Source organism: Benincasa hispida, chromosome 4 (genome assembly GCF_027475165.1).
Source record: "Benincasa hispida cultivar pf3 chromosome 4, pf3_genome.v1.1, whole genome shotgun sequence".
Classification (NCBI taxonomy): Eukaryota; Viridiplantae; Streptophyta; class Magnoliopsida; order Cucurbitales; family Cucurbitaceae; genus Benincasa; species Benincasa hispida.
In genome coordinates this window covers 50,240,039-50,256,358 of record NC_143481.1, presented here as the reverse complement: position 1 = coordinate 50,256,358, position 16,320 = coordinate 50,240,039, and the positions used below count along the sequence as shown (strand labels likewise).

Sequence of the window (16,320 nt, the reverse complement as noted above, 5' to 3'; positions counted from 1 at the left end):
TGGAAGTTATTTTATGGATTTTGTTTATAGATATTAATAGGTCCTTTGTTTCTTCCATTTTATTTTCTCCTATCATCCTATGACACATCCAAGATGAAATTGGAAGTATAAAGTTTTAATATGTATATATATCTATTTATTATTTTTGTTCTTTATTTCAATAATTTTACTTAACTTTTATTATTTAATGACTTTTGTAGGTTGCTGAAGAACTATCAATAATGCATGCAATATCTAGACAACAAACACAACTAACTTTGAGCTAATTGGATTTTTTTATCAATATTTTGTAATTTATAAAATTTATGTTTTGTTCATCTCCGAATGTATAATATTAATTAATCTTTTTTATTTTTTTTTATAGTATGAATCTTGTATGAATGTTTTATAAAACACAATAATAGCAACATGAGCATAATTGAGAAATTATAAAAGTTCATAAAAAAGGCTATAAAAACTTAAGAAAGCTATGGAAAATTTTGTTTTGTTTTGTTTTTTTTTTTTTTTTTTTTTTTAACAGTTGAAGGCTTATTATATCTTTCATTAAACAAATAATTATAGCTACAAATAAATTCTTTAATAGGTGAACAATAACCTCAAATTTTGGCTATAAACATTTTTATAGCTTCTTCAAAATGTTATCTTACATGTTACAAAGATAAAATATAGTTTGCAAAATGCTAAAAAAAAATCAAGTACTTCATATCATGTTACTAAATGCTATGAAAATGTTGGACTTTTTATAGCATTTTAAAAATGCTATAAAAAGCCTCATACTTTTAGTAGCGTAGGCTGTCACGACTTTACAAAAAAAAAAAAAAGAAGAAGAAGAAGACGCTATAAAAGACCTATTTTAGTGTTTTTTTCAAAGCTATCGTAGATCTCTTTTTCTATAGTGAAAAGCAACCCAAAGAAGAAGAAGATGCAAATTTTTCAAGAGCACAAGAAGAAGAATTAGATAGAGAGATTGCTGACGAGGAAGAAAGAAGAGTCATTGAGAGTAAAAAGATAAATAATTCTCAATGAAAATTAAAGAAAAAGACCCAGGCGGCAGAGACATGACAGAAGGGACACTAGTAGAAGAGAATGTGAAAGAAGAATTTGATATAGTGTGCAAAATAATGAAAATGAAGGAGTGATTGAGGGAGTGGGTCCTATTTTGAGAGTACATGAGGATGAAATTATCTCCCTAAAATCACCCATCTTTGAGTCTATACACAAGAGAGCTTGTTATCACCATGGTGGAGTTAATTTTAGAATATTATCTAGTTCAGTTAATCTTAGAATATTATCTAGTTCTACTCATTTTGATTTTTAACAGGACTTTAAAGCACCAATGAAGGAGCAATGTTGCCACATGCAAGGTACAAAAATAATACATTACTCAGAAAATATTACTCCAAACTTGTTTATGACTCATCAAGGGTCCAATGTTTAAGAATGATCAAAAGAGAGTTAGATCTTTAACATTGCATGACTACAAATTTGCTCTACAATATGACAATTTAGATTCAATGACGAATCCTTTTAAAGGAGGAGAGAATGATATGAACCGCCTAGGGCTCCAAGTTATTATTAATATTTTCTTTATTAATTTAAGTATTTTTATTGTTTCCAACTTTATTCTTTTTAAACATGTTAAATAAGGGTAATTTTATCGTTTTATTAAATCTATGATGCGTCACACATTAGGGTTTGGGGAGACTATAAAGTTTAGCCATTAGGTTGTGCGAAATGGTTTTTGGATTTGGAATTTGGAATGATAATTTTCATGTGTTGATGACGGAGATTTATCACCAACTTTGCAATTCTTGATCTATGGTTGCATGCTTGAGCATTCAAGTAAGTCTAATCATCTTGTTTATGGAGTGATCAAAACTTGAGTAAAGATTACTCTCCTTATCTCTTGGTCTTCGATCAAAAGGTAATCTAATTCTAGTTTTTTCTTTTAAATTGGCATCAATTGACTTGGAGGTTTTAGAATTTGATATTAGAGGTTCAACAATTGGGTTTCTAATTTTCAATTTCTAGGATTTACATATTATTTGGCTTAGTTTTTTAAATCATTGGTAAAAGGTAGATAACAAAGAAAGAATTTTGGAGGTAGGCTTAATTTTCAAAAACCGAAACAAAAAATCAAATAGTTATCAAACAAGACTTCAATTTTGTGTTCGTTTTTGTTTTCATATAAAGGAAAATGTCATATATAATCACCAACCATCTCTATAATATTAATAATCATTTTTCTCATTCACAAATATCAATTATTACTTCCATAAATACTTACACCAAATACCCTATAAACAAAAAAATTATACATAAGTCTTTTAATAAATAGGTCATAGTTAGATAGCAATTCGTCTATCCACAAACCAACGATTAGTGCTTCGGATTCATTCTAAACTTGCATATTTTACTCAAAACTCATCAAGATTCATTCTAAGCTAGCATTTACATTCTATTGAGACAAAAAAAAAGTGCATCCTTACATAAATCAGCCAACAAAACTTACCCATTGTGTTCGAATTATGTCAATCTCTCCTTAGGTATATACATTTTTTGTATTCAACTACAAAAAGAAAAAAAAAAGATAAACTCAACATAAGTTTACATCATTTACTAAATTAAAGCTAGTATATAAAAAACAAATAATTTAGGTACGAGGCTAGTAATGGGAGTAGTAGGATTATGCACCATTTCGTGTATATACTTTTGCACATAGTACCCACATCCTATAATCTAATTGACAGGGCACTGCATATAAAGAAGTTGAAAACAATTATTCTTATGTTTGAATGAACATAAATTGTTAAAAAATGAATGCAAATTTACCTTTACAGGTTTCCATTTTGGAGAAGACCGATGGTGTTGGAGATCGTGCTTGGCTTGCCATATTTTCAATCCACTAAATAGTTTGAAAACATTAGTTAAACATAAATACTTCAATTAAAAGCTAAGAAAGTTTAGTTACACTTACATATTTATAGCTCCATGAAAATCCTCTTGAACCTTATTTCGAATAGAGTCCAAAACATAAACACAATTTTTTTGTAGATTGATTACAATCAATATCCAATGATAACTATAATAAGCAACAATTTTGAAATATTAGTACGCATATAATGTAAATTAAAAATAACTAAAGAATTTGTATTTACTTACCCTGTATTATATGGAATAAGAACTAAATGGTTCAAATTAGCCATTTCAAGTTGATTGGCTAAATTTCTAGATCGAAGATCTCGAGACTTTACATGCGACGATATTTTTGCTTGATCAATTATAAAAAAAAACTTCTTCGTAATATCACGGTCACATTCATCCCAAAGATACCCAAACAAAGTAAAAGATATTATTTAAACATGAAACAAGATATACATGAAGATTGTGAATCTAGATGAGTAATATTTACGCAATGTATGTCAAAATACACATGTAACCAATTTCAACGATAGTTCAATATTGGATAAGATCATCACGGCCTAAATAAACAAATTTGTCTCTTCCAATCATATGCTCGTTCAAATTGATATGGATCATGTCTACATCATTCATGTTGTGTATGACATGTTCGTTCAAGAGTTTGATGGTGTCATTGATGTCCATATATTTGGAGGAGTGGCCGACAATCTTAATTGTTGAATGGTCCTACCATAACTAAAGTTACAACAATTCAAAGTACGAAAAATAATAGACACATTTTCATTGTTTTTCTTAATCGGTAATGATTCACCGTGAAAAATCCATGTCTGATAACTATCTATACTGTTAAAAAAATAAGTGATCTCTTATTGTGTTCACATTTAGAGTCTTTGCATTCACACACTTCAAACATGGACATCTCATGACATTCGGTATATTTAAATGTTGTAGACTATTTTGATAAACATCTCAACCCCTAGACCATACTCAGTTGACATTCAATTCATTTTCATCAATGATTTATCCATGATTGTAAGATATTCAACTTAATCTACAAAAAAGACAAACAATAACAAGGAAAAATTACACAACCCTAAGCTTGTAAATTTAACAATAATCAACAATAAAACCTAAAACATTAACAAATTGGTTCTGATATACCCTTGAACCACACCAAGCAAGACTATCAACCAAGTACATATTTTTGAACTAATTTCATTCCAACATTAATAAATTTCAAGAAGCTTAATCATTGAAACAAAACATAAAAGTAATGAAATAACACTTGAACCACACCAATCAAGCTTAATCAACCAAGTAAGACCAAATCAGTTTATAGATAATTGAAAGAAAAGGATTTTGATATACACTTAAACTATACCAAGCAAGACTACTAACCAAGTATATATTGTTCAACTAATTAATTCCAACACATTTCAAAATTTCAAGAAGCTTAATCATTGGAACAAAACATAAAGCTAATGAAATAACACTTGAACTACACCAATCAAACTTAATCAACCAAGTAAGACCAATTAGTTTATATATAATTGAAAGAAAAAGATTTTGATTTACACTTAAGCTACACCAAGCAAGACTACCAACCAAGTACATATTGTTCAACTAATTTAATTCCAACATTTCAAAATGTCAAGAAGCTTAATCATTGGAACAAAACCTAAAATTAATGAAATAACACTTGAACCACACCAATCAAACTTAGTCAACCAAGTAAGACCAAATTAGTTTATATATAATTGAAAGAAAAAGATTTTGATTTATACCTAAACTACACCAAGCAAGACTACCAACCAAGTATATATTCTTCAATTAATTTAATTCCAACATTTCAAAATTTCAATAAGCTTAATCATTAAAATAAAAATAAAATGAATGAAATAACTTTAAATTACTAAATTAAAAATTCATATGAAAATAAAATTTTACCTTTCCAAGCAAACAACTTAAACAACCCACAAACTTGAAGAGATCCGAACCAGAGTTCGAAGATTGGAACGCCGGCGAGCACCAGACCTTGCGAATAGACTTGAAACGACACATTTTTCAAAAGTACAACGTCGATGACTGGATCGAAAGACCCACGAGTAGATCGGGCAAATAGACGATTGGATCGGAAAAATCCATAACTAAATCTATTGATCCACGCTGGCGACCCACCTTCACGACCGGAACAAGTTGGACAAACGGCAAGTTGACCCACCAGAATCTATAGATCCAAGGAGAAGACTGGAATCTACGCCGATGATGAAGACCAGAACAAGCTGGACCGGATGATGACCCAAATCTATAGATTGAAAACCACCGAAAGAACCATTTCCACAACCGGAAGAATGCCCACGACGACGAAAAACCACTGAAAGAACGCCCACAACGACGAAAAACCACCAGAGAACACCCACGACGATGACTCACCACCAGAAGAATACCCACGACGACGGAGATCCAAGCAACACTGGTGACAATGACGATTGGAAGTGATTCGCACGACCAAGCTAGAGAGGGTTTGGTAAAAGAGAAGTGAAATGAGAGAGAAGATTTGATATTAAATGAAAAAGATGTTTTTTTTAATAAAGTTAAAAAAATAAATAAGAGAGGCCTTTAACGTCAGTTTTAAACAGACATTGTAGCCGATCTTCAATGTCGGTTTAAAATCGACATTAAAGATCCATTTTTTTTAAACCGACATTATACATCCGATTTCACTTTTTTCAACCGTCATTAAAACCCAAAATTCTTACAGTGACATCCTTCATTTTTAAAAGATTTTTAATAAGTTCTTTAATATTTAATTTTGGTAGGTCACCTATTTTTTTTTTTAAAAATATCTTATATGTTCTTGAACTTACAATTTTTATATATTTTTTAGAGTTTAGGGGTTTATTAAGCACAAAATTGAAAATTAAGAATTTTTTAGATGCTTTTTAAAGTTGGAAGACCTATTAGATATATAACATAAATGTTTAGGGACTCAACATTGTAATTTAACTCAAAAGAAGGTTTAAAAGTGGACAAACTTATATCGGCATAAATAGAATTCAAGCCCAAAATAATAGAATATGTAGTACAAGGATAAAATAATTGCATATATATAACAAAGTGGTAATATTTGAAAAGAAAAAGAGAATAAGAAAAAACTGGAGAAAGGAAAGAAAAATTTAAAAAAGAAAAGAACGGAAGAAAAAACCAGATAAATGAAAGAAAATACAAAAAAAGAAGGAGAAGAAGTAAAAAACGAATAAAGAAAAGAAAATAAAAAAAAAATAGAAGAAGCAAAATCTTGAAGCAAAATATGGAAGCAAAAACTGGAGAAAGAAAAGAAAAAAAAAAGAAAGTGAAGGAGCAAAAATTGGAGAAAATAAAAGAAAATAAAATAAATAAAATAAAGGAAAGAAGCAAAAATCGAAAAAAATAAAAAAATAAAAAAAAAAGGAAGAAGAAGGTATGCAATAAGACAAGACAAGGGAAAGCGAAATTAAAAATTTGAAAAAAAAAAATACAAAAATTGACAAGTTAACACTTCTTTATTTGTAAATATTTTAAGAGAGGATATATTTTTAGATTTTTTCCCTTATTTTACTATCTATTATAAATATTCAAATTATATCTATTTTATCTCTAGTAAAATTGCTTTTAGCATATTCTATATTTTAGAGTCAGCACCTTTTTGGGTACATTATTTTCCTTGCGAGAAAAATATAGAAGTTCTTAAATTTTGTGTTTAGTTTTCATTTGATCCCTAGAATTCAAAATATAATATATTTAGACTTCATTTGATAACTATTTGATTTTTTATTTTTGTTTTTGAAAATTAAGCCTATTTTATTCACATTTTTTACAATGATTGGCATCTTTCTTAAGTATAGTGCTTGAATTCTTAGCCAAATTCCAAAACAAAAAACAACTTTTTGAAAGCTATTTTTTTTACTTCTCAAAATTTTGTTTGATTTTTTAAACCATTGATAAAAAGTAGATAAGAAAGTTTAGAGATGTAAGTAGTGTTCATAGACTTAATTTTCAAAAAACAAAAACAAAAAATAAAATAGTTACTAAACGGGGCTTTAGTTTTTAAGTTTTGAGTTTGATTTCATTTTAATTGCTAAGTTTCAAAATATTATAATTTCACCCTTGATCAGATTTGAGTTTTGTTTCAATTTAGTATCTGAGTTTCAAGATTTATGTTTTTAACCTTGATTTTTTTCATTAAATGTTCACTTTACGTATTAATAAATATTAATTTAAAAGAATTATAATTTATTAAAAAAGTTCACTAATTTTTAACAATATTTTTAAAAAATTTCATTTCATATTTATTTTTAATTATTAATATAAATTAATGTCAATAATTGAAAGTGAATATTTATTAAAAAATTTGAGATTAAAAATATAAATCTTGACACTTAAGAACCAAATTGAAACAAAACTCAAATTTCAGGATTAAATTATAACAATTTAAAACTTGAGAACTAAATTGAAACCAAACATAGAATTTAAAGATTAAATGTATAACATTTTGAAAATTAAGGACTAAATAAAAACTAGACCCAAGACTTAAAAGATATTTATTTTTCCTTTTTCATTGAACAAGGTGACCCCATTACTCTAAACTCATCATGGTACCATAAAAATATCTTCTTTTTTTCCCTAAATTTACATCTTCAACAAAAAGTATCTTGTATAACTACAAGTGAAAAAAAAATTCAATATTCAACAAATAAAGACAGCACATTAATAAAACATTTTGTAGATATAATGTAGAAGCAAATTTATGTTTTATTAATCTATATTTTACATATGATACAAGTGAAAAAAAAAATCATTCATCAACAAAGAAAGACAACACATTAATAAAAAAAATTTGTAGATAAAATGTAGAAGCAAATTTATGTTAAAAATCTATATTATACATATGGGGTGGGTTATGATAGGAAAATATTTTACATCCCTATTTTTTTTTTTGTCATTCATTACAAGTATTGAAGTCGAAGTGGTGTATCCTTTGATTTATGAGTGTGATCACAAATCATAGATATGAAACATCAAAGTCCAATGGTGGAGATATGTTTAAACAACAACCACATTCTTTTACTCTTTTACAACTATTCGCAACAAAGTGATCATTATGCTACGAATAGATATACCATTTTCATATATGAGTGTGATTTAGAGCATAGATTTACACCACGATCTAATAGTAGAGATTTGTTTGAACCGAGAATCATGCCTTTTTTCATTTATAATTTTAAGAATTTCTATTTTATTTTTCTCTCCAAATAGTTACAACTATTCGAGTAAGTGTAAAGACTATATATTTCATTAATTATAGTTTCTGAAAAAAGAAATAATTTATTAAAATCAAAGTATAAATTTCACATACTAACATGATAGGGTGTAGTTTCTTAAAAAAAAAAAAAAGTATGAAATAGAGAGAAAATCTCGTATAACAGTCATGAGATATCAAAACGAGTCAACTTTAGTAGGAACGTCCTTAATCGAAAAAACGTATTATAGTTATATTTTGAGGAAGAATTCCATATTTTTACAATAATACACAACTTATATGTTACTACTAGCTCTTTTAAAAATCTACACTATCTTTAAAAAAAAAACGAGATATTGAAAGGGATTTTGATTGTGCTAAGAAAAACATTCTCACACAAAATCTTGCCTACATTTGTAAAATACGTAAAAACTACTCAATTCATTGAGTGACTGTGGGAGTGAAAATTAAATTGAAAGAGACTGATGGACATATATATATATATATATATATATATATATATATTTTTTTTTGGAGGAGTGGTTTATGTGTAGAATTTTAGTTGGTTTGTTAATTTTGCTAGATAGAGGGAATAGTTTGAAGAGGGACCAGAAAATGGACCCATTATTTAAGCTTGAAACAAGAACTGAACTTTTTAAGTGAGAAAAGAGAGACGAACAAAGCAAGAAATCCCCACAAAAACAAGTCTCATTCAACTTCAAAATTGGGTTCATTTTCATAGTGTGTACCCCACCATGGAAATCCTTAGGATTAGAGAGGTGGCCAATGAGAATCAAGAGATTAGGATTATATTTAGGGCATCAGCCAATTGGAAAATAGATAAGACTTTACTATGGCCACAAAAAAAGAGGTCTTTTTCTCCCCCTCTCTCTCTCTGTCTTGCATGGATAACCTTCAAAGTGCAAGGTTGAAAGACAGATCGCTATTCTAATAGACTGTGAAAAGAGCAAGGATGTGGGTCACAGCCTTTAAAGCGAAACACAACAAAACATATTCTTCCCGAACCATCCTCTACTTTTGTTCTTCTTTTCCACTTTATTCACTTTAGACATCGAGAGATTTTTAGATTTATTATTGATTTTTTTCAGTTTATGTTTTTATTTTTCTCTAAATAATTATCGAATACAATAATTACACAACTCATTCTTGAATTATGGTTCATGAAATGTCTTGAATTGTTATCTAGCACTTTGAATGACCAAATATAAGAGTCTCAATGATTATGATTTCGCCAAATTTACGTTATTTACGATCTTGTATTCGTATTTGTCATATTTACGTTTCCTACTATTCTGATTTTTCCTTCTTGATTGGATAAAAATAAGTTAAACTAGCTAGGCCAGTGAAAGTTCCCATAATTGGGAGACTTGCTAGGGATGTGCTTGGATAAGGTCGAGCTTTTCACGCATGGTGCACCCTAGGTGTAGTTGATTGGGCTTGAGTAGTTGGTGGCCTTTGATCTGTTTGAGTCTGCACCAAATTTGAGCCTTTCCTTACAAACCTTTTTAGGATATCAAACAAAATTTTCATGTTTTATGTGGATTAAAATTAGACGAAAAGAAGAAAAGAGATGTTGAAGATATTTTAGAGTTTAAAAATTATTTTGGTGCATTTTAAACTATACATTTTTTTTTTTATTACAGATTCCCACATAATCAAATTCTTTGTTATTATTTGCGACCCAGACAGCTTTTCAATGAAAATTTGTAATGTGTTAATTTTTTAAAATTAAGAGCATTAGATTAATCATTATAGATGTAATCTAAGATGCACTACCACATAAAACACATTTTATTTTTAATGTAAAAAGAAGTTGGTAAGAGAGTAAATTGTAGCAAGAAGTAGTAGGTAGATAAAGTGTTGTAATTGTAATTGTTTTTATCCAATTTTTATTTGTAATTTTAAAGAAAAAAAAGACAAGCGATGGGGGGAGTGTGGGCCATGAGTCTGACACGTTGGAGGCTGTAAGTTAAAGCAGCAACGCCAACAATTTTTCGCAAACTCACTACTGCTCTGACTACTTCCCCCTTTTTCTCTTTTCTTTCTCACAAATTCGTAATATCAAAGCAGCAGCAGAAGAAGAAGAAAGTGGAACAGTAAAGTTTGAATGAAATGATGTCAAAAAAAAGCATAGCCAACGCAGTGGGCGGAAAGACCGCAAGAGCCTGCGACAGCTGCGTCCGGAAACGAGCCCGATGGTACTGCGCCGCAGACGATGCCTTCCTCTGCCAATCCTGCGACACCGCCGTCCATTCCGCCAACCCACTCGCCCGTCGCCACCAACGCCTCCGCCTCAACTCCGCCACCAATAATTCCACCCCGTCTTGGGTTTCTGGGTTCACCCGTAAGCCCCGGACACCTCGTCCCCGCCCCAAATCAGAGGACATCCTGATATCCGTGGTGCCGGAGACGGACGACGCGGTCTCCGGGTCCCAGGAAGATCAAGAAGATCAGGCGTTGTATAGAGTCCCGAGTTTGGTTGATGATAATGATGAGTTGGATTTGGATCTTTCGGATTTTGCTGCGGATGTGGAGAGCTTGCTGGGGAGGAATTTGGAGAACGAGTGTTTTGATATGGAGGGGTTGGGATTGGTCAAAGTGGAGGAGGATTATTGGAGAGTTGGGGAGGGATTTGAGAGTGAGGTGGATTTGATGGTGGGAGAGCCCATGCGGATGCCGATGCCGATGCAGTTCAATATTGAAGAGATGAAGATACCAGTGGTAGTGGGGGTCAAGAATGAAAGAGAAGAAGAAGAAGAAGAAGAGGAATCATTGGAAAGCAAGAAGAAGAAGAGAAGAGTACTGAGTTTGCGATTGGATTGTGAAGCAGTAATTGAAGCATGGGGGAATCTTAAGTCTCCATGGACCAACGGAGAACGCCCTGATTTTGACCCTGACCAACCCTGGCCTAACTCCATGGTTTTCTTCTACTCTCCTCTTTCCTTTTTAACTTTTTAAATATTTATATTCTTAGTTAAATTCTAAAAATAAAATCTAATTTTTTTTTAAAAAAAAATCTTTAGTTTTTAAAATTTAGATTGATTTTTAAAGATATAATTTGTGAGTAACAAAATAAAATGACTTATATAGAGGTAGTAATAGTGTTTATTAGCTTAGTTTGAAAAATAAAATAGTTATTACAATTCAAATATGTTTTATAAACAAAAATCTATCCTTTTTTTTTAAATACATTATTTTAAAAATAGAAGATAAAAGAATAAATTGATTATCAAAAGTTACCGATGAATTAATAAAATGTTAACATTAATAATGATATCTGTAGGTGGTTTGTGGAGTGAGCTACGGGCACACATGTGGAGAATATGGAGTGAACATGGCAGCAATGGGAGACGGCGGAAGGGAGGCACGTGTTTCACGGTATAGGGAGAAGCGGCGAACGAGGTTATTTTCGAAGAAAATAAGGTATGAGGTACGAAAATTGAATGCAGAGAAGAGGCCGAGAATGAAAGGAAGGTTTGTGAAGAGAACGCCTTTTGCACAATCAACTCTTCCCATTATTAGTATTAATTAAGTGAATACTAAACCAATCAAAATCAACAAACTTCATGTACATTATCAATACTGCTCGTCTCTACCCAATCATAAATAAGTTCATCATAGTTTAATCTGTATAAGCTTATTGGAAAGCTTATAAGAATTAGTTTTCTTATGTTATATCTTTTCCTTAGTCTCTTCTTTTTGCACTTGTTATATCCGAATAGAGTATAGTATACTAATCCAAAATTTGAATCCCTCTTTACTTGGTTTCATATATGTTCTATTTATCTCATTCAAATATTTGCATTTCTAACTAATGTTTAATTCATTACTTCACAAATTTTCTTGACTAGGGAGGAAGATATGTGACCTAAAAAAAACAGTCTAGAGTGTTGTACTTGTCACACCAAGTTATTGAGAGGCTTTAAGATGCATGTTCAAGCAATTAGAATTGAGTTATCCCTTCAATGGTTATAATGATAGATTACATGACCTAGGATTTCCAATCTTCCTCTTTAGTATTGGCTCATGGGTGTGCTAATTGCAGACCCTTGAGCCAAGAAAGCTTGCCATGACCTCATTTCTATCCCGATTGAGTTGGATCCATGTGTTTTTTTGGCTTGTGGCTAATCTGACCCAAAGCTATCGTCGTTTTAGTCCTTGTCTTGGCTTTTTTATCTTGAATTTTGTTTCTATCTGATTTCAGCTCAAGTAATATTAAACTTAACATATTCTTATAAGTAAAGCAAGTTGGTAATAACTATTTCGTTTTAGTAAATTTTTGAGTTTTCAAAATCCAGCTTATAAATATTCTTTCAATTATGCATGGGTTCTTTTGTTTTAGATTATCTATTTTCTAACCGTATATTTTCAACATCTATGTCAAGTTTTAAAAACCAAAAAATAAATAGGTTATGTAAGATATATTATCGCTTGGTTCACTTTTTATCTTTATTTTAAAAATTAATTTTAAAAGCAAGGATTAGAATGTCGATGTTGATGAAAATATCAAGGTCTCATTACACGAAAATATTGATAAAATATAGATTATGTTGATGGATATTTATTGAAAAATTATAGAAATATATTTTTTTAAATAATTATATTAATAATTAAATATTTTGCACTTTTTAAACAAGCTAACATGTTTGTTATTTATATTATATTTACTTTAGCGATATTTTGTTGCTGTTTTTTTTTTCTTTTTAATGTTAGGTTGTTTACAATAGAATAGAAATTTTGATTTACCATTCATTTCAATGTCAAACTCAAGAAAATATGAAAATATGGATAGAAATATAGATAAATCAATGAATATTTAATACCATGCTTAGGAAGTATTATTTTCCCCTATAGATTTCTTTGTTTTGTTATCCATCTTTTATGGATGTTTTCAAAATAACACAAGTTTTAAAAACGAGATATATATATATATATATTCATGTATGAAATTTAACTATATCAATTCAAATGTAAAATTAGAGTAAAGAAAGAGCAAGAAAACAAGAATAATCTTTCAAACCCAAAAATAAAAACTAAGATCCGATAACAATCATTTGAATTATTTTTTATTTTTTTGTTTTTAAATTTAAGTTTACAAACACTATGATTTTTGTATTTTTTTTTATAATATTTTCAAAAGTTAGCTTAATTTTGAAAATTAGAAAAAGTAATTATTTTTAGAATTCGACTAAGAACTCAAAATTTTTGTAATGAAATTGAAAACCATAACGGATAAATTAGGAGTAAAACAAGCATAAAATTCAATAATAAAAAATAAGAGCCCTTATTGAGAAGTTTGAATCACTGTGATGTTTTTGTAGATGAGTCGTTATTGAGAAGTTTGATCATTATGATAGATAAGTTTTTGATGACTTAACATATGCAACATCTTGATGAATTGATATGCATTATTGTTCTAGATTAAATTAAAGACTAAGCAAAAGCATTATGCAATACCGCCAAACGTCTTTTGCCCAATGACCGCTTAACCTAGAAATGTAATTGATAAATAGACTTGATTTTCTATAGTTGATCATGATAGAACTAGCATTAATTTAAATTGCTAGCTAGAGTGTTTACATGATATTTCTAGAAAAAAAAAAAATTTAATCATGGACTAAATTAAATATAATTTTATTATTGCATAAATTTTAACTTCATGATCCTACGATAAAATCTTAACATTGTATAAAATAATAATTGTCAAGAATTTTCAACTAGATGATTTTTCATAATAACATGAGTAAGAGTAACATAATTGATCCATGATAATGATCTAATTAGGTATTGTGTTTCTCGCTCTTGACCTTCCTTTAGAACTTAATTAGATTTCTTGATGAGGAGAAAAGGACTATCTAACGTGGCAGATAGATGACCAATTCCCTAGAGTTTTATCTTTTATATAAACACCTCTCATTAGGATGTTTAATTAGGGACTTAACTTTTAATTATCTCTTACTTAGTTTAGGAATTATCTTTTACTTAATTAGCCTAATAAAATAATAGCTCTAAAAGATAAAATAGTTGATAATATTGCACATGGGCCATATTAATGATAATATTAAATTTAAATAAAATTTAACATATTGAACTGAGGTTTAAACAATCTCTAACACATTAGGAGAGAACATAGGGTAAAGGCTTGGCCCGCCTGAATATAATTCATATCTTGGTTCTTTCTCCCGTGTACGTAAACTTAGATCTCTTTGAAGGGATTGGAATTCCCCACAGCGAAAACAAATTGGATGTCGTATTCTCTAAATTTCGTTCTAAAGAACACATTCAAAGTAATTCAGAGCGACGAAAACTCATGGATAAACATAATTAATCTAAGATGCTTGTACTATGATGAAAATAAAGAAGAGGGATAGGATATCACATACCCTTGAAGATACCATCTTCTTGTTTTCTCTCCCAAGTGCGAACACGGACTGCTTCTCTCGATCTCCCAAACTCAGCACCACAAACATAGCGGCAACAACAAGGAAAAAGAAACCATCACAAGATCTTCCTCGTTATTCTCAAGGTGAGAATCACAGCTGAGTTTCGTGGGCTCGCTTAGAATAATTTTGGCGAACATAGATCTTTATTTTGAGAAAGTTTTCTAAAAGAGGAAGAAACCCACGTAGAGAGATTGAGAGGGATGAAGAGGTTGATCATCCTCTCTCTCCTATTTTTCACGTAATTGAATGAAAGAATAAGATAAACCACTTCGCTTTATTTTAACAAAAAATTTGAGAGAATAACTCCCAAAGTAAATTAAATTCAAATTCAAAATTTGAAAATATATATATATATATATATGTATGTATATAAATTATATGTGATATCACATATAACATATAAACTATAGTTTATATTATACCACATATAATATAACCAATAGTTTGTTATTCTCTCAAATAACTTTTGGAATTAATATGAATCATATTTATATTAATTTTAACCTATGGTATTTATATGAATCACATTCATAAAAATATATATATATATATGTGAATCACATTCAAAGTCCTGTAAAACTATATAAATTTAATATGAATCACATTCACATGAATTTTAACATAAAATTTCTATATGAATCATATTCATATAAATAATATTTGAATCATATTCAAATATTTATTTCTCTCATAATACTATATATAATATGAATCATATTCACATTAGTTTAAACATATAGTTTCTATATGAATCATATTCATAGAATTAATATTTGAATCATATTCAAATATATATTTCTCTCATAAAACTATATAATGTATCAACATCCATTATAATATATCAATATACATTATAATATATCAACATACATTATTTAATTGTATCTTATACAATTAATTTTCTTTAATTAATTTGAACAATTCAAATTAAGCGAAAATTAATTTTGTTCTCATTAGCCCTTATTGAACTAATAAGGGAACTTTATGGACCTATAGATTAAAGATCCAATGATATTTGATTAATTAATTAAATTCTTTAATTAAATTAATTAACATTCATTAATTGTCAATCACCCCACTAAAGATCGACAACTACACTTTTCGCACTGTAAATATATTTTTGTGTCCATTGGATATAACCAACCAACAGAGCATTGACCCCTCACAAATTGCCTATAAGCAAAGTTGGATCAAATTACCATTTTACCCCTATAGTTATATAACTTTTTAAGTACCACTGATCCTTCTGATTAATAATTAGTCATAGTCCAACTATAATTGAACCCATCTCGACCTAAGACAGGGTGAGATGCCTCATTGTTCAAGCCCCAGAATCAACATTTAAAGAAGCAATTTATCTACTAAAGGAACTCTTATACAAGAATACCTATGATCGGAAGTGGATCTTTCCAATTCATTGTGACAGAATTTCCACATATATATTCAGATCAACGGATATGCATTCAAACTACTAAATTACCAGCATGATTATAAGGAAAATGAACAAGAGATTAAAAGAATATACCAGTTGAGGACTTTCTTCACTTGTAAATGCGTTCTCTTCACAAACGAACTCCTCTAACTAGAACGTTAAACAATCGTTCAGCAACTCTCCCATCGTCTACCTCGAACGGCTTCACACGAACACCAGAAAGC

The 16,320-nt window shown here is 29.4% G+C and overlaps 1 protein-coding gene and 1 long non-coding RNA gene across 3 annotated transcripts; one reads left to right on the top strand and one right to left on the bottom strand.

Annotated features, from left to right (window-relative positions):
- Positions 1-2,392: 2,392 nt before the first annotated feature.
- Positions 2,393-5,460, bottom strand: LOC150036784 (uncharacterized). 2 transcript variants are annotated; one of them, XR_016529347.1, is made up of 5 exons: positions 4,870-5,460; positions 2,978-3,082; positions 2,833-2,905; positions 2,695-2,754; positions 2,393-2,569 (listed from the first exon to the last, which is right to left on the bottom strand). It is a non-coding gene; the product is annotated as an uncharacterized LOC150036784 (long non-coding RNA). The 2 variants fall into 2 exon arrangements; XR_016529346.1 differs by lacking the exon at positions 4,870-5,460 and having other exon boundaries at positions 2,978-4,220.
- Positions 5,461-9,222: 3,762 nt separating this feature from the next.
- On the top strand, positions 9,223-11,991 carry LOC120074999 (zinc finger protein CONSTANS-LIKE 16-like). The gene is made up of 2 exons (XM_039028129.2): positions 9,223-11,140; positions 11,505-11,991. The coding sequence occupies exons 1-2, from the start codon at positions 10,334-10,336 to the stop codon at positions 11,751-11,753; spliced, it is 1,056 nt and encodes a 351-aa protein (XP_038884057.2). The 5' UTR covers positions 9,223-10,333; the 3' UTR covers positions 11,754-11,991.
- The last annotated feature ends 4,329 nt before the right edge of the window (positions 11,992-16,320 follow it).

Excerpts from the sequence above, each read along its gene's own strand:
- LOC120074999 (XM_039028129.2), top strand. The coding sequence starts at position 10,334 with ATGATGTCAAAAAAAAGCATAGCCAACGCAGTGGGCGGAAAGACCGCA. Across the intron at positions 11,141-11,504 it reads AACCCTGGCCTAACTCCATG|GTGGTTTGTGGAGTGAGCTA; the intron begins GTTTTCTTCTAC and ends TGATATCTGTAG.